The following is a 19709-nucleotide window of genomic DNA, read 5'->3' as shown; positions in this document are numbered from 1 at the left end:
GCCGAAGGCGCATACACTAACCGCTTAACTACGAAGGTGCTCAAACGTTCCAACTTGTGTAAAGGTCTGACTACATGTATTTTGCCAAACATTGTCGTTTTACTGTGTATGCTTGCTGTGTTATAGAGATTTTAACTCATCCGTAAGCGTTTACTAAGTAAATTAGAGGTGGGAAACAGTGACATCATATATGACGTAATATTGAAAATGGATGCCAAGGTAGCATCAATCGGAATCTGCAAAAGGACATTCTATTTTATAATAAAAAGCAAAGAGAAAAACTTTATACCACATGGTACGCCCCCCCCCCCAATCTGCCCGACTAAACGGTGTAGTAATGGGTTCTTACAAGCTGCTATATTCCGGAAGTTTTTTTTTTCTTCTTCACACATCTTGAGAGTTTTATCTTATGCACTTTTTAGATGCATTTTTGTTTAGATATAAAGTATGGAGGAGTCTGATGTACACACTGTTCAGTTATGATGCTAATAGTGGCCTGTCCTATGACAAAATCATTGTTTTGACACGTTCTATTACGCGAGAAATGCTAAATTTTGTATAGAAAAAGTCATGATGCATCTTTCTCAAAACATATTTTTTAGCTTTAATTTGCCTACTATAACAACTTTATCCTACTACAAAACGGCTGAGAGATTAATACATGTATGTGTACAGTTTTGTTACTCTCTCATACAGGGCTGAATTAACCCATCTTGAGGCCGGGGCTAGAAAAAATATGTGGCCCCTGTTAACTTCGCCTAATACATTTCTGTGAAAATACAGGAGGAAAGTTAAGGGAATATATTTCATATTTTTGGTCATATTTTATTTTATGATAATGCTTATGTCTTCATGATTCTTTCTAGATAGTCAATTGAGATTTTGATCAGAGTGGAGGCCCATGTCCACCTGGAGACCTAGGGCTAGAGCCACCCTAAGCGCCTCCCTTAATCCAGCCCTGCTCTCGCAGGTGCTGTTGTCTCAATTTGAGAGATATTGTTTGCAAGTTGTTCGGATGGAAACGCATCAGCTTCTGTATACTCGAAAGATATTTTTCTTGCTATTCTGCATCCTTTTATATATTTTTTTAAAGAATTATGTTAAATGTTTAATTTCAGCTAATAACTCTCAACATTGTCAGGACATAGAGAAGAAAGGTTTTAGTGGGTAATGGATGTATGGGGAGTAATATGAAATAATTAGAGGTCTGCGCGGATACAAAATATCGCATCCTCATCCGTACCGCATTCGCAGCATCTCTATCCGCATCCGCACCCGCATCCGCAACATCTCTATCCGCACCCGCATCCGCAAATAATGAGGTAGCAAATATATACAACTTACATATTCTATAATACACGTAGTTTTCTGAATCAAACGAACAAAATATTATATGTTTCCTCGTGATCAAATACCAACTACGATAAATAAAATGCAATATAAACCGTGCAGATACAAATTAGAAATTAATGAACGACTTATGTACTTACCCAAGATCTTCAAATGCAAATATCGGACCAAAATAATGCCATGTAGGTAATATCCCCTCAATCGACTAATTTTAGAGCACGTCACTAAGTTTTTAAACTTCATCATTACTCATATAAAAAGGGGGCATTTGTTCTAAACACAAAGGCGAAATAGAAATATTCGTTATTAAGAAATAAAAATTAATCACAGGACCGCGAACACATCCAAATATCCCGAACTGACACTAGCACCAGTAATTGCACTAAATTAAAAAAAAAAAAAAAAAATGTGACGAAACTAACAACGCAATACAATGCATTCTTTCACGACCAAGCTCCTTCGTGGCTAAGCGGTTAGCGTACGCTCCTTTGGCGTGGGAGACCCGGGTTCAATTCCCGGCGGGAGCTCATGTGATACGGATTCCACGTTAATCAGTAGGTCCGCGTCTCATATAGCCTCGCTGCTAAATGCGACGTTAAACTCAAAATCAACTCAAGCTTTCACGACCACGCTCTTACTGAAACTAGAAGTGAAAATAACTTCGAATACAAATAGGAAGTCTATACCTTAATTTCGGGAAGAGGCAATAGCGGAAGTTTAGAATTTACTGCTTTTCTTTGCAGCCCCACCACCCACTCATTGTTGGACACATTTAGGGTAAGAGAAACAACGCATTGGTTGTTCTTTCTTTCTTTACCAGAGGCCCAGAACATACATACATACACATATACACACAAGAAGAAAGAGAGAGAGAGAGAGAGAGAGAGAGAGAAACAATTGCTGTTATAAAACTCCAATACCTCGGAATGTTCATTGAGGTTCGTGCACCTCTCCGAAAACAGAATTCTGTGGGGTCGCAAATGTGCATTCAGTATCTGCTGTACTTCAAAGGAAACAGTGAAGAAGATTTTTCTTTTCTTTTTTTTAAGAGAGAGGGAGAGAAAAAGATGAGCGTATGATGTGATTTGTTCACTATTTCGGTGACTTACGCGCTTCTCCAGTTTGTCACAAAAGGTAAAGATAATTCTGCTGACCAGTTTTCAGTTTATGGAAGGGGATGCGGTGTTTTAAATTAGGGTTTTGGTTCCTGACCTCTCAGGCTAGAAAAACTTTATTTGAAGACATTTCTTCCTCTTCAAGACAAATGGTCTGAAAATTTTCAGCTTTATCAGAGTGGCTTTGGCGGCAATTATTTTTCTTTTTTTTTTTTCTTTTTCTTTTTTTTTTTTTTTTTTTTTTTTTTTTTACAGCAAATAGTGGTACTTGAGGAGTAGCGATGGTGCCTGTCGTTTCTTTCTGTTTAAGTCAGACATATCATTCACCTACAAAACGGCTGCTAAAAATATTGAAAACAGCAATAAAAGGACAACTCTCTCGTGTCATTTTTTGTCCTTTTGCTGTCACTGAGTCACAAGCTTCAAACACACTTGTATTTTGATTTTAGTATTTTTCAACTGGTTTTAAAACTTTTAATTGAAAACGAACTTTTCTAATGTGCTTTCCACCATTATCAGAAAATTCACAGCATTTTTTAGGTAGAAAGACGTAGGAAATATTATCCGCAACTTTATCCGCTATCCGCACAGAAAAGAGATATATATCCGCAAATACCCATTTTGATGCGGATATCCGCGATATCCGCATCCGCGCAGACCTCTAGAAATAATAAATACTGAAAATATTTGCATTGGTATAAGACTTCACGGTATATAAATCCTTGTACTTCCTCTGTGGTTGGTAACAATAGTGAGAGTCTGCATTTTATTCCAACTTACGTTCGGAATGTCCATGCGAATCCTTTGGTAGAACGAGAAATACTTGATATGCTGCTCTCTCTATAAACTATGAATTTTGTTGATCACTTTCAGTTTATCGATGTTATGTTTATTATTTCTCAGATCCTTTGACAACTAACCATAGTGGGAGATTATTGTGTTGGGAATAACAAATATGTTGTTTCAATCTATTATGTCTGCTTCTTTTGATTGAAGAAATTTGGGAATATTCCTAACCTAATCTCACGAAATATCAGCTAGTTGGCTTTTAGCTTTTTAGGGTTGCACTTTCAACGCACGCTTTCTAAGCCATACTCGGATTTGCTAGAAAAAAACCCTTTTATGCCTATCTTTAACAAATACAGTGACACATTATTCTGATAATCAAAATATAATATTTCCGTAGTTAAATATACAGAAAACAATTGGATTCTTTGTGATGGGTTATATTCTTATAAGGAAGAGTTTTACTTAGAAATAGTAACCATATCAAAGTAACAGAGGGAAAGGAAAATAAACAACAGTATAAATTTTCTGGATCTAACCATGTTTAGAAAAGTAACAAATTCCAGAGAAAAGTAATGAGTAAGGATACAGAAGACATCCAATATATGCATGCAAATTCGACACAGTCAAATAAGACACAAGCCAACGTTTTGAAGAATTTCTCTAGCAAAGCTTCTATTCTACTGTATGTTCCAGTGATAACTAGACAATATGTAAAATCAACTGTCTGTTCAACATGGGAAGAAATACGGGTACAGTATTTGTAAATAGAATTGACAATATGTATAAATGGCTACATCAGGTTGAAGCATTGCAGTATTTAACAAAAGATAAGAATTAGACAGACATCCCTTATTTCATTCTCCAAGCAGCAAGAAAGCTTTCGACTAGTTGGCTTTTAGCTTTTTACGCTTGCACTTTCAACGCATGCTTTCTTACAAACCGCATTTTATTTTAGTTGCAAGCGATACTTTAGACCCTTCGTAGAGCGTCATAGCATCACTGGCCGTTCATTGGCTATTGACTTGACTTGTCTCGTAAAACGCTTGCGTCAGGTTTGAATGGAACACTGAATGCAAGGTTATCCCCATCCTACTTTGGTACAGGAATCCAGCTTCCAGCATGCTTAAACGCTTTCTGGTCAAGCTGGATGCAAGCTTGATCGACTTATAATGCAAGCTTACACAAGCGGTTTGCAAGTTGTCTCTGCTTCTTGGGTCGGTTTGAACCAAAGTACATGAATTTTTAAAAGGAAACGTAACTTTAACACAGTATCAATGTCTCCAAAGAACAATGGGAAGACTACAGAAGTTCCTTCACTAGTCTGCTGATTTAACAGATGTCTGTGAGGTCTCAAGTAGATTCCAAGACACTTATATAGGTACAAGGAAAAGAAAAATACATACTAGACTGGAAGAACATGTTGGTAGTGCTGAGCATATTGATATCCCAAAAACAGATCTTTCAAAGTATCTGAAGAATGTGACAAATAACCAGGCCCGTATCCACGGGGGAGCTAGGGCCCCCCCCCTAAACTTTGGCTGGCCCCCTAAAAGTTTTGCGGTAGGCTTGCAAATGAACTATAATATGGTGATGAAGTATAATATAATTGGGTCGGGCCCCCTAACGTCTACCGGCCCCCCTAAATTTTGGGCTGGCTACGGGCCTGCAAATAACATCAATAAAGTAGAAGTTGTAATTAAAATTCATATAAAGACACGCACATGAGACCTTTTCCATTCGAACGAAGGAATCAGAATTGAATTCCAGAGTATGCACTCTCGACAAAAGTTAAAATGGCATCATAGGAAACTTCAGAGGCTATAACTCACAGAGAAAGAAATGCAATAATTTAAGATTCATATACTGTAAATCTTCAAGAAGTTAGTGATTATCTGTATAAATATTTTCATTCTCTCTGTTTACCATGTAATTAAGTCCTTCTTTCTTCTCATTTATATCTTGACAATGCTGACAACTACTAGCAAATATTTGACATTTAGCACCATTTTTCAAAGAATTCATAAAAGGATACAAAAGAGCAAGGTGAATATCTTTTGATTTTCATTATAAAATTTCTCGTGAAGTGGCTTACATTGATAATGATGGAAAATGTTTGTAAAGAGAAAGCTTAATTCTATTCATTCATTTTATTTATTTATATTTTTTTGAAGTGTGTATTTTCATAATTTTACTTGTGTTTCTTCTCACACACATATACATATGTATATACACAAAATAAATATAGAATAGAGAAAAAATAATAAAAAAAAAAAGATTTGAAATTTCAGTAACCAGAGGACAGGTGCTTCTCGTTCCCTATTCTACGGCAAACATTATAAATAAGTTACTACCACTGTAGAAACAATGACTGAACGAATTATTTTAATTTGAGTCATCCAGTTCCAAAACGACTCTTGTTCATTTACAGAAAATCCCAGAAAACAGAAAAAAAAAAAAAAACTGTAGGATTGGTGCTTTTTGTAGAACTGGAAATGTTTGAGGATGTTCAAGTTTTTCACATGGAAACACTGAAGTATTCCGAGTTCTACAAAATACCTACATTTTTCTGGGATTTGCTGTAAATGGACAAGACCCGTTTCGGAATTGGGAGATTCATTTAATGGACACAGCAGCATCGAGGGTAGCCTATTTGTCCTATAACGAAGACGTAAAAACAAAAAACACTCGACATCGACAATATACCCCTATGGATAACAGAGGTTAATATATATATATATACAGCGGCGCAAATCTGTCTTCAACTTTAGGGGGGGGGGACGGGTAAGACTCTTTTTAAGCGATGTTCAAAATATTTATGAAATTCAAAAACAATGCTGTGTAGGATCAGAAGAGCAGAGTTGTATTCAACATTGGGAAGGGAGCAAATTTGAGACTTATTCTGGGAAAGGGGAAAGTGACACTCAAATTATGGTAGATGAATCTGATGTCTGAGGTGAATCTGTTGTATATTGTATATCAAAGGATGTAGGTGAAGTGGCAATCGGACACAAATCATCACATTTCCATTGCAATGCCAATGTTGTGAAAATTTTGTAATTACCGCTTCCCATTCGTCACGTAACCATCCCTTATCTAGATTTAATTTTGGTGTTTCTAAATGAATGCATAAATTCTCAAAAACAGTCTCTCTACTTCATTTCTAGCTCGAAATAAAATTTTTGAATCTTCTGCCCTGTATTGCGTTTCTTGTAAATGTTTCGATAAACCTGACACCAGATTTTGAGCTTTTGAATTTGTAAGGCGCGCAAATTGACTTCGCCATATTTTAGTTCGCGTCACCTCATTTAGAGACCTCTCACGCACTGGACAACTTTTTTTCTTTTTTTCAACTCACACTTAGTAAGTTCGTTCCTTCTTATTCCTTGATGTTCCTATGTCTTTTCTTCCTGTTTTTCACCTTCGTAACCAAGACTCCAGGGAAGAGTCGGAAGCTTGGAACTATAAAAATTCAGGAATTAGTGAAATCTGTAAGCACAGTAGAATGATAGAATCCCCGAGCGTGATTTTGCATCGTCTAAGGTTGATTAATTTCAAAACATGACTTAAAAATATTCAGATCCCAAACAAAAGTAAATTCATATCTTTGTTGAAATTTTGAACACTAGCTGCGATATAACCCTTAAGAGCAGTTATCAGCTGAAAGAGAAATATTTCATTTAAAGTGAAACTCCATACAGAACAGCAGGCATAATTATAGCTTTATAAATTTTAAGCTTCAAATTTCTCGACAGAATTCGTAACAAGAAATTTTGAACCGAATATTAACACGAATTCCCTGCTTTTAGTCGACATTTAATTTCTTCGTGAATATGATTTTCGTCTGTTAATACTGGTTCTAGATATTTGAAACTATCCACTTTATCAAAAGTATTATTTAATGTCTTTACACATCCATAATTTGCCGTATTACGGTCCCGACGCACTTCCATGTATTTAGTTTTCTCTGCATTTACTTCTAAACCCATGTCCCTGCAAGCGTTTAATAAGATCTCTGCATTTCTTTCTATTGTTCTCCTATCATCCCCTATTAAATTTACATCATCAGCATATGCCATAACCTGGTGAATACCGTTCAACTCTAGACCCTGGTTGCTATCTTTGATTTTCCTTATAGCGTATTCCAGAACAAAGTTGAATAATAATGGTGACAAAGCACCTCCTTGTTTCAGGCCATTTTTGACGTGAAAGCTAGTGGACAAAAAAATTCCTACCCGAAAATTAGCCAGACTATAATTAATCATACTATAGACAATTATTAATAATGATAACCATAAATTTGAGTAACAATTGTTTTTATAAATCGTTGTTTGTTGTTTTAGAGTGCGGATCATTTGATTCAGTTTTCTTCTTCTTCTTCTTCTTCTTGTTGTTATTATTATTATTATTATTATTATTATTATTATTATTATTATTATTATTATTATTATTATTATTATTTAATTATTTTGCCTGATCGAGATGCGAATATTACGTGAACATGAAATGTTCTAAGTTCTTCAACGTCCATAAGTTTCACACTCATTGAAAAAAAATTGCTCTTGGATAATCCTTTTGGACATAGACAAGAAAAAGAAAAATGCTAATCAAATAACGTCAATAATAACACTTTTGGATGAAATGCTAATGACTCATTCATAGCTCTTGTCGGGGTTGTCATCGTCCAAATTTAACTTAGTTCTAATATAACATGAATTAAAGCCTTCTTTCCAATTTGAGATATGGTTTTGGAAATGATTTTGAGTTTCCTAATACTATGTTTGGACACATCTATATGGTTGGATAAACAAAAAAATGTACAATATTGATAATGAAAAAAGAAACTTTAAAATGACATCAGCATGTTCAATATTACGGCGTAATGTAAGTCTGTTATTGTTTCATGCCAGGGTGGAAAAAAATCATGATTTTTTTAAAAAAAAATCATTTTTGTTGATTTTTTTTTTTTATTTAAATCGATTTTTTTGATTTAAATCAAGTCTTTCTTCTCGTATAATACAAGTCGCGAACTGAAGGAAAAGCATTAGGAATTAGTATTAAATGCTAATTATGGCATTTAAGTGAAAGTATTGGGGTTGAATTTTGAATTATCCCCAATCGTTAACATATATCAATCCGAAATAATGTTTCTTAACTTTTTTAAATTATGGCTTTTTTAAAGGTAAATTATAGACTTTCAGTCAAGCAGCTACAGCATCATCCCTATTTATCCTAGGATCATGGTACATACATCACTCTCTTTAAAATGAAACAGCTTTTGAAACGGTAACATTCACATTTCCCTATCATGTACCTGAAGTGGGAAATTTTGAGAGTAATCGGCATTTTTTTTTTTACTTTAAAAAAATTGATCCCCTTTGGATGCCCCTGTGTTATCATAGATCTCAAAATCAACTGGGAAATATTAAGGGGTGTACTAAATGTGTGTACAAAATTTCAAGCTTCTATTTTGAGTAGTAAGGGTGAGGAAACTATTTAACAATGAGCTAAGAATATCCCACAATTCCCGAGATGACCTGGATGTAATATAAAAATTTCCTCAGACATCCCTATTTATCGTAGGATCATGATTTGTACATTATTCTCTTCAGAATAAAACAAATTTTCAAACGGTTCCCTTCAAATGTCTCCATGTATCTGGGGCGGGTAAATCACGAAAAAAAAAAAAAAAAAAAAAGAATTTTCTGTTAAATTTTTTTTTTAAAATTTTTATCTCTGTGGTCTCATCCCCCTGTTTTAAGGCAGAGATCTGAAACAAATCTGAAAAATACTGAGGGGTGCACTGAGTAAATGTGCAAAATTTCAATCTTGTAGGTGCAAAAATAAGCCCGCGAAAAATAATATTCTCCAAATACCCCAGATTCCCGCATAAAACAGGATCTCAGCTAACAGTTTCGTGAGACATCCGTATTTATCCTAGGAGCATAGTACGTACATCATTTTCTTCAGAATAGAACAACCTTTCAAACGGTACTATTTGTATGTCTCCATCTGAGACGGGAAAAATCACGAAAAAAGCTATTTTTCTTGTTAAAAATATCGTTTTTTTAAAAAAAAAAATTTTTTTGCCCCTCTGGACTCCGCTGTTTCCACGCAGAGATCTGAAAACATCTGAAAATTATTAAGGGGTGAACGAGAGTGCAAAATTTCATTCTTCTGAATGCAAAATGTAGCCCGCCAAAAAATAATAATACGCGTAACAAAAAATATCTTTTTAAATTTATGACGTCATCACACACTATGCCTCAACGCAGAAAGGCGTGAAAGCATATGTAACGTGTTCTAAAATGCCTCCAGTCTTGAAGAAAACGAAGTAAAAAGCCTTATTGGTATTTTTTTAACCTAATAATGAAGACTCTGCCCTATCACCTAAAAATAAGTGATATAATTTAAAAGTTTAAGAATTAAGGAAAAGATACAGCAACGTTTATCAAAATGACACTTTTTATCACAAAAGTTACTGATATTTGGCAGGGGCCTATTTTTAAAAACTCAAAACTAGCTTGCGGCACATAAATTTCGCCTAAATTTATAAAATTAAAAAAAAAATGGAGAGGGAATAGGACTCCTCTAAATATCTGGGAACAAACAGACACACTCAAAAAAGAATTTTCATCTTAAATGTCGATGGTGATTTCCCCGTTGGAATAGTTAACGATTTTAAAACCCAAACCCAATGTTACGTAAAGAATAAAGCAGGATTGCTCCGTTACCTGTTCAAAACGGGATTTTCCCTAATCTTCTTCTGCATGACACTTGTTTTCATATAATACTGTACATTTGAGTCTCATTGTATTATGATTATTTACTTCCATAATCGAAATAAAAGAACAGAAACGGGATTTTACTTATTTTCACTTTAAATTAATTTATTTCGGAATTCGATTTAAATCAACGATTTTTATTTAAAAAATCAAGTGATTTAAATCTTGATTTATATCGTGATTTAAATCAGACTGATTTAAATCAAGCCACCCTGTTTCATGCCCTCGATAATACGAAAATAAGTCCGAGAAACCAATTCAAACTATAACAAAATTTAACAAATTGTAGGGGTCCACGTTCCTCAGTGGTAGAGCGTTCACCTCTGGTGCATGCGGTCCTTAGTTCGATCCCAGCTCGCGCCAAGTGAACTTTGTGGTGGACAAGAACTGTGCGCGTGGATTTTCTCGGGGTTCTCTCATTTCCTCCCATTTTCTTCATTCCACCATTTCATTAATTTCTTACCATCACCTTCTACTTAGCTTAGGCGGTATGATCGCGGAACGTAAAAATTAAGGATTTCATTTTATTTTTCATAACAAATTCAAGCAGAATATATAGTTCTAAGCTATTATTGTAGAGATTTACATAACGAATACCAACAACAGAAGTAAACAACAACTTTAGATCAAGAGGCACAAACTGTCTTTTTACGTCATGTAGCAAATTTGTACTTTTAACTATAGTTCAACGGAGATTTCCTTTAGCAATAGCAACACGAATCGAAGGAATCATTGTTCATGCGAGAGTTGCTATAATCTCTCTCAAAGTTGGAGGTGATCAAAGAGCTAATTCATGTACGAACACCCATTATTGAGAAGATTAAGCTTCAGATATTTACTATACACAAACTATACTTTTAGCCCTGAAATCTTTGAAAAAAAAAAAAAAAAAATGCAAGATACTAACTAGATAAAGCTTACAAAATATTTTCAATTATATTGTGGGGTCTTGGAGCATCAATTTCATTACTCTCAACGAAGGTTCTAATGTTATGATACAAGAAATCATTTTCAAACAGTTGTAGGACATTGAAGACGCAAAATTTAAAGATAAAGTATAAAATTTAATAACTGAAGAAAGCAATGCAAGTTTTGTTTTATCAATTTGGGTTTTTAAAAACATAGGATTTGGAAGTTCTTTTTACGTTACAAAACATATTCTTCATAACGTTCTTTATTTATTCGAAAGATATAGCATTAACACTCTCAACTTGCTCCCATGCGAATCCATATATTAAGTTAATTCATTATAATCCCTTACATAAATAATTAAGAAACATATACATATATATGTATATATATCCATATATATGCATATACATACTGTACATACATATACAGGGAGTTTCAAAACAACACCGATAATGTTTGCGAGGTGATTCCTGACAGCAAGATAAGACAAAAAGTATAGACCAACCTGGGTGCACAAATGCTTCCTACGGAAAAACATAGAAAAATGAATTTTAAAAGGTCCATAGCTCCAAAACTATGGGATCTACTGTAATCGTGTCAAGATTTCACTTAGGGACTACCTAGGTAGTATGTGCCCTATCCAAATATTGATGTTTTGGAATTCTGCATTAAACAATTTTTTTGGAGGTATTTTGTGAGTACTTTTTCAAATTATATGCCCGTAGAAAAGCTCCTTCTCTAAAACTTTTTGCGTGAATACTTTAGGATTCTGAAACATGTATTTTTAGGTTGCGCTCATATTAGTTCCTAAGTAAAGTCTTGACCCTTATTTTGGTAGGTCCCATAGCTTTGGAGCTATGGACCTTTAAAGTTCATTCTTTTCATGTTTTCGACAGCCTATAACTCCGAAAGGAAGCATTCGTGCACCCAGGTTATTCTATACTTTTAGTCTTATCTTGGTGTCAGGAATCACATCCCAAACGTTGTCCGTGTTGTTTTGAAATACCCTATATATATATAATCAGTAATATATAATTAATATGCGTTCATTTTTTCCTGATATTTTAGGAAATCTTAACTATAAATTCTTAGCATCATAGCGCTTTGCACATTCAAAAATTCCACTTTGACTAAATTTGATTAAATTTACGAGCAAAGATACGTAATAAAAACAAACATATAAAATATATACAGTTTGATATATACAGTTTGATCTATCTTGGAATAAATTCAAATTAGACATATTATTACCATTAAAAAGTGTTTTACATGTATTACTTCTTTGTTAACCCCATTTAGTATTTGCTTTTGTACTTTCAAATCAAAGTAAATAGATTAAATGAGCAATTGATATGATACGATAATCCTGCTTTGTATTCCCTTTCTGGTTAAGAAGAAAAAGTCATATGTTGTTCGAAGTATTTAACAAAGAAATTTAACTTTTAAACACCCATGCACTGCAACCGCTGCATTGGGGCTTTAAACCTCAGTAGCTCAGCCCCTAATTAAGCTAGAAAGATGATTTGGTAACAATGTATTAACGAGGGATGAATTTCCCGCTGGTATAAATTTTCTGTTTGTAGAGGATATCACGGCCGAGGGGGGAGGATGAAGTTGATTTTTTCAATTTTTCATCGGGTTTTGGGGGCCCATTTCTCTTCCCTTTGTGATACACCCATAAAAATTGGTGTGTTAAGGAATGAAGTAGTTCCCTACATGGTAATAACACATATGTGCCTGTTGCTTGTAGAGGAAAAAGAGAGCAAATTTATCAACTTTGGTTACCAGGGCCTCGAAAAGTCATTTTTTAAAATTTTTTATGATTTTTGTGTTTCTTCTTCTTCTACGAATATGGCGGGAATTGCACGAATGTTACCTTGTTGTAATCTGTAGTCTATAAGTTTTCAAACGGTGTATGAACAATGACTCTGTAATAATTAGGGCCGCTAACGCGAAGGTCTGCAACAGCCCTTCGAAAATAATAAACAGGACCTTTTTATAGGAATTTCATTATAAATATCTTTTCATTGTATTGTAGCAATGGCTACCATTTATTCATGTTATTGCCACAAGTGTCTAGCCTATTCATTAGCGTCATATTGTCAGCGTAGAGTGGCTGCAAGGGTTGCCAGGGTCCCGCAAATTCAATTTTTCATATTTTCTATGATTTTTTCTTTCTTCTTTTTCTTCTGCTAATATGACGGGAATTTCACTAGTGTTACTTTGTTGTATTCTGTGGCCCATAAACTTTCCAACACTTTATGAATCATGACTCTGTGATAATTAGGAGGTCACCAAAGCCCCCAACGTGAGAGTCTACCATTTTGTTAAAATCCCTGCCGAGAATCTAAAGGTTAACATAGGTAGGTCAAGCTATAAATTTATTGAACTTCAGAATTAAATTTGTATCAGTTACGAAGCACTTTAAATATTGTCTGTATACTCATGTTTCTTGCAGTTTCTGATATATTTTTTATGTCTTTCATAAAAATACGTACATTATTTTTCTCCGAGATTGCTATTCAAAAAGCCTCATTGACATTATCGAAAGACAATATCATGTAAGGTTTCACTTGTGTACTAAACACAGGAAGTATTACTTTGCCCATAAACTAACTTTATGTGAACTGATTTTCAGGTATTCCATAATCTAGGATTTCAATTTTGTCAATTATATTGATATTTTCCTCTTACTTACACGCCCTCTGACTGCTTTATTTACATACAAATTTTAATATGTTATTAACTATAGTTGTACTCTCATGAACCAGTTAGGAAGAGTTTATTCAAAAAGTACAAAAATAAAATTTAAATTTGCACTTTGGTTGTAATGATTTATATTGTAAGGATCGCCACCTTTCAGTGCGAGCACATGTTATTCATACATGTGCTATTGTTTACAATCATCAGTACGGCTCACAATGCACATAAAATAATCATGAAGACACAGGGAACCGAGGTGCAACGAGCTACCCAGCAATAGCGTATAAAAATGGACCCGAAAAGAACAGAAATATCAGTTGACTACCGATCACATAACCTACACCTGCTCTTGATGTCGCTCTGGACGAAAGAGTAATACATTGCCAAAGTTCCTGGAGGTTGCTATGAACTAAGAGGATTCCTAATCACTACCTGAACCAATGGAGAGTGCAATAAGCTAAGGAGGTTACCGAAGTTTCGTATGCTGAAGTCGCTACAAGACGCGTTGGAGGCTGCTATGAGCTAAAAGATTCCCATATAAAACATTTCCTTTCTTCACCTCACTTGTTATAAAGAAGATTTTGAGATATTCTCATTGTAGATACAAAGACTATTTGGTAACATTTTGAAAAAGAAATTAGGTGAATGGCTAAAATCCAGGACTGTTACTGTCTCTACCACATAAACAGTGCAATATACTTTAAATTACTAAATGAAACAAAGAATTAAATAGATCATGAATTGCTGGTAAACTATTTGGCACATGCAGTAAACCAAGCAACTTTCAAGTACTAAAATAAAGGTAATCCCTCCTTAACTGTATAAGTAGTCTTGTTGAAAAAGAATCTGGCCAGTCACCCCCCTTTTAAAGCTCAGCACCCTTACTTTAGTTTGAACTAAATGTAAAGACGTGCATTTTCTTTGGCCTACTAAGATATTTATTTAGAGCTAAAATATTAGTATTTCCTCCGTACGGTTTGCAAAATATGAACTTTCAAACCAAAACGGGTGGTCAATATTTTTTTTAACAAGGTTGTAGATATATAAAATGTGATCAAACTACATGAAATCTTCACTACTAGTCAACGTATTAAGGATCGCCCGACTTCGTGAATACCCACCTTACTTGCTCGCATATCCCTGTGAACCACCTCTGTCTGTGTTCAGAAATGTTTACAGAATTAGTTCTGTCTAGTCAAAAGTTTTTGTTACGTTAACTGTATTAGAAGCAAATAGTAATTTTTCTCACGATTAGATTACTTTAATAAAAACCTAATGTTAGTGAACCCTAGCAGATAGGTTACATTATATTTTTCTCTTAATTGTAAAATAAATTTAAGTGATACTTACTGTTTTGTACGTAGTTATAGCCCAAATAATCCGATTGAACTGGCGACGATTGGAAAACATAATCATTCATAACTTCAGGGTTAGTATCTAAGGGCAGAGCAACAGGCGAAGGCTTCAGCGGAGCAGGTTCCGTAGTTACGAATTGAACAGGCGGGATGTTAGGGAGTGGCACAATATTTGCTGACCGTATATCTGGTTCCACTGAAAAGATAATGTACTTGGTATTATTACATTTTCGGATAGCCATTGTGTCCTCCAAGTGGGTATTAATATGTAAGTTGTTGCGTAAAATCTGAAAGTCAATTAAAATTAAAAACAAAAAGAAATACATGAAAAATTTATCTGAAACTAATAATTATATGTTTACATAATATTGATAAAATAAAATTCAGAAAATTGGTCTACTGGCATTGTTTTCTCTAACTAAGGATGACTTCAAAGTTGAACTTTCAATCTAGGGATAAGCTATATATACTTCCTGAAAAGGGTTTGTCGAGCAAGTTCCAAAACAGGTTTCAATTCTTAGCTCGGAAGTGACCCTACCCCTTCAGGGTTGGAAATATAAAGGACAACTTGATCTATATATCTTATATATCAAAGGACTCCGCATGAATAGTAGATTAAGAATATAATATGCACTACCCAATTATATCCTATATCAAGGTAATAAACTCATAAAAATTATTATTTCACTATAAATATCCTATATTAGTGAACCCCACTATCACGCGAGACAGTGTGAGTAATGTGGCCCTCCCAACTTAAAAACAAAGGCCAAGTCCTCGCAACACCATCATGACGTGTGAGTTATAAGACTATTACACATAGCCAAAAACTAGAGCCAAGCTCCGGCAAACAACATCCAGAAGGAGCCCTCTTCCCTCTCTTTATCCGAGCCTTATCGTGGCTAGAGGGCATAAACCCTGAAGGGTGTCTAATAAGGTTTATATTGCTACTAAAAAAGAACTGTTCGGATCAAGTAAATGAGCTCAGATTACCACCACGACTAGTTTTCCCTAATTAGTAACTCAAAATGTGTTAAACGTTTTTATACCCGTGTGACCTATCAAACAACTCGTCTAGATGACCAATTGACGAATATATAATGAACGTACTGATCTGGGTATCGTACATATCGGGGGTATCGGGCATAAACCCTGAAGGGTGTCTAATCAGGTTTATATTGCTACCAAGAAAGAACTGTTCGGATCAAGTAAATGAGCTCAAATTACCACCACGACTAGTTTTCCCTAATTAGTAACTCAAAATGTGTTAAACGTTTTTATACCCGTGTGACCTATCAAACAACTCGTCTAGATGACCAATTGACGAATATATAATGAACGTACTGATCTGGGTATCGTACATATCGGGGGTATCGGGCATAAACCCTGAAGGGTGTCTAACCAGGTTTATATTGCTACCAAGAAAGAACTGTTCGGATCAAGTAAATGAGCTCAAATTACCACCACGACTAGTTTTCTTAATTAGTAACTCAAAATGTGTTGAACGTTTCTATACCCGTGTGACCTATCAAACAACTCGTCTAGATGACCAATTGACGAATATATAATGAACGTACTGATCTGACAACCTATATACGTGAAATCGTGGGAAATATATAAATTGAAATACGTTCACGGGATGTGTCACATCTAGCCATAATAATGAGTCACATTAGTTGTGATACCAAATGACTTACTATTCACTAGATATTATGGATATGCTTTTCTCAAATTTATAGGTTCACTAATAAAGGATATATATACTGAAATAATCATTTTTTTTGTTTTTTTCATTACTGTAGGATATAATTGAGAAGTGCATATTATATTCTTAATCTACTAGTCATGTAGGTCACTTTGATATGTAGGATATATAGGTCAAGTAGTTCTATATATTTCCAACCCTGAAGGGGTGGGGTCACTTCCGGGCAAGGAATTGAAACTTGTTTTGGAACTTACTCAACAAACCTTTTCAGAAAATATACAGATGATCCCCAGATTCAAGATTCAATTTTGGAGTCATCCCTGGTGAGACTTGATAAGATTACATTTTAACTTAAGATCTAATCTGAGATGCAATTTAGTTTAACGATGACTTACATGTAGAATGTGGTGCAGCCTTAATTATAAATTAACAGATATTAATAAGAGAAAAACATATTGTTTTTGTCAAAAGGAAATTATAATCGATATCTTCATCAATTTTGCTAACTGAAGAAGAAGACGAACAATGACTGCATACGAAAAATTAGCAAGGTATCCGATGATCTCTAAAACAAGTTTTAGTAAACTTATACGCATACTTTTCAAAAGTAAAAGAAATAGTTAACTTGATGCACACATACACACATACTCAAAAACAGACATCAAATGAAAAGATTCATTTTAAAATACCTCAAATTAAATGTTATGTAAGATTGTTGCTTCTTATGTTGTGTATACTCACTGGCATATGCGATATAGTAGTGGCAGGACATCAGCACATGCAAATTACATCCCAGGCGATTAATCAATTTCTTTCTTTCCCTCTAGGTACAACTTAGTTTGTGCGATTGAAGAATGAAAGTGCAATAATACTACATACATCGATTGGCTGAAAATGGTGGGAATTGACATGAACCAGGACATTGACCCCGCTCGTGTAGTATGACGTCAAAAGGTCACATGACATCTTGTCATTGCCTTGGTCATGTACTATGATCTCACAGGTTTACATCACCTCCCGTCTGTGTTGTGTTGCATGAACAATGTGTATATATTATTCGTACATATGTGCAAACCCAATTTACTATTTGTGGCCCGCGGTGGCGCAGTGGTAAAGCGTTCACCTCTGGTGCATGGGTTTCTTGGTTCGATCCCAGTTCGCGCCAAGTGAACTTTGTGGTGGATAAACACCGTGTGTATGCTTTTTCTCGCGGTTCTCCCTTTCCTCGGACTTTCTTCATTCCACGATTTCATTAATTTATCATAAGCATCCGTTTCCTTTAGCCTAATTGGCATAATTCATGAGACGTAAAACTTAAAGATTCATTTCATTTTTCTCAATTTACTACATGCAGTGGATTGGATGGTATTCAAACATGTGTTGATAAGCAATGTGTAAGAAATTCAATAATCATAGATTTTCCAAGTGCTGCTGAGGGAGCTGGTGTTCAAATTGATGGTGAAAGACTAATATTAGAAATGAAATGAAAGTGTTTTGTAAACACGATCAAATTCGTGATGAACTATTTGATCATGGTGGAGGAAGCTAATACACAACCTTTGGAGAGTATTGGTGAAATAGACATTTGCCAAAAAGACATTTTGAAGAAGAAGAAAAATTAATTTTTCAAATAATATTGTAAACATAGTGTAATATTCAAAGATCTTATCAAATAGAGGATGTGCTCTTACAAAAATCTTGAAGCCATACGTCACAGTTTCGCCACCCCTACTCTTCTCACTCCGCTCAATAGGATCGCAATGTTTTGAGCCAACAATCATGGCGGAAACGAAAGTAGCCAATCAGACGATGGTAGAAACGAGAGTAGCCAATCAGACGTGCCGATGCTCGGTTGCTTTTTGGCTTAACCAATTTAATAGGATGAAGACACATATGAGCAGATCCTCTATTTATAACATCCTTGGTAATATTAGTGCAAGCAATAGAAGTCCACTGAAATGTATCTGGACTGTTAATTACAAAAATCTGTATTTGTGTACACACACATCTATGATCCTTTTCCATATGATAGGATATTTTTAAATTTTAAAAGAGTAATCTTTATAATAATAATATTTAATACAATTAGGATTTTTAAATATGATGATGTCCAAGCATGTTAAACTTTACTCTGTCTTATGTTAATGCATAGTATTTTTGATATTCTTTTTCACTGGTTGCTGAATACATCTGTCCTGGAATATCTTGAAACAACATTGCAAATTTGAGAGGTGTATATTCAGCAGTATTATGGTAATGTATCATTTCTCGGTGTGTGATTGATAGAGATGGTTATGAGATTGAGGGTTTACCTTTCGAACCTCATCTTGGTAAAGATCATTTGATCTCTATTTTGAGATCCTTCCTAATTACAGTCCCACCCCTTCTTATATGTAAATTGAATAGATAGAATCCTTTTTCAAGTAGACTAGATGCCCTACAGATGAGGAAAGACACCTTTAGAAATTAAGAAGTTAGCACTAAGCTTGTAAGAGAATGTCTCCGTTCGACCTCACAGTGCTTTGAACTGTTAGCATTGAGGTAGAGTAAAATAAATTAGACATTTATTTAAGAGCTTATTTCCTGCGCTTGGATATTTAGCTTTAAGGAAATTTAATCGAGAGTGACATCTCGATGTGCGATATAACAGGTAGAGTTAATTTCATACTAGCAAAGTTTCTTAATTTATAGTAAAGAGTCGATTTAAGAGAAACTGTTGAGTATAGTTGACTCAAGATTTTTAAATTTTGGATTTGCTAGTTGGTAAGAATCCCTTAGACTCTTATACCAAAATTTTATGCATTCTTAATGGTTTATAAAGGGTATGGTAGATTTATTTTATATAGAGAGCCAAATATCTTGGAATTGAAAGCTTCTTTTCATTTAGAGTTGCAATATATTATATACGATGTACGGTTTTTATATTATTGCATAACTTTTATTCACGTCTCTTGGTGTAAGGAAGAATAATTAGAAGGAAGAAGAAGCATTTTAGTTA

At 34.5% G+C, this 19709-nt stretch overlaps 1 protein-coding gene across 1 annotated transcript in view; it reads right to left on the bottom strand.

Moving 5' to 3' along the window:
- Window positions 1–19709, bottom strand: part of LOC145672699 (uncharacterized) — a 104032-nt gene that overhangs the window by 35846 nt on the left and 48477 nt on the right. Inside the window, exon 5 of the mRNA XM_081741868.1 lies at window positions 15002–15202. Within this exon, the coding sequence (XP_081597994.1) occupies window positions 15002–15202 (201 nt within the window). The remainder of the gene's footprint in view (window positions 1–15001; window positions 15203–19709) is intronic.

The sequence above is a fragment of the Thermobia domestica genome, chromosome 16 (genome assembly GCF_964235325.1).
Source record: "Thermobia domestica chromosome 16, izTheDome1.hap1.1, whole genome shotgun sequence".
Lineage (NCBI taxonomy): Eukaryota > Metazoa > Arthropoda > Insecta > Zygentoma > Lepismatidae > Thermobia > Thermobia domestica.
The sequence above is the reverse complement of the archived record's forward strand: the minus strand, read 5'-3'. Positions and strand labels throughout refer to the sequence as shown.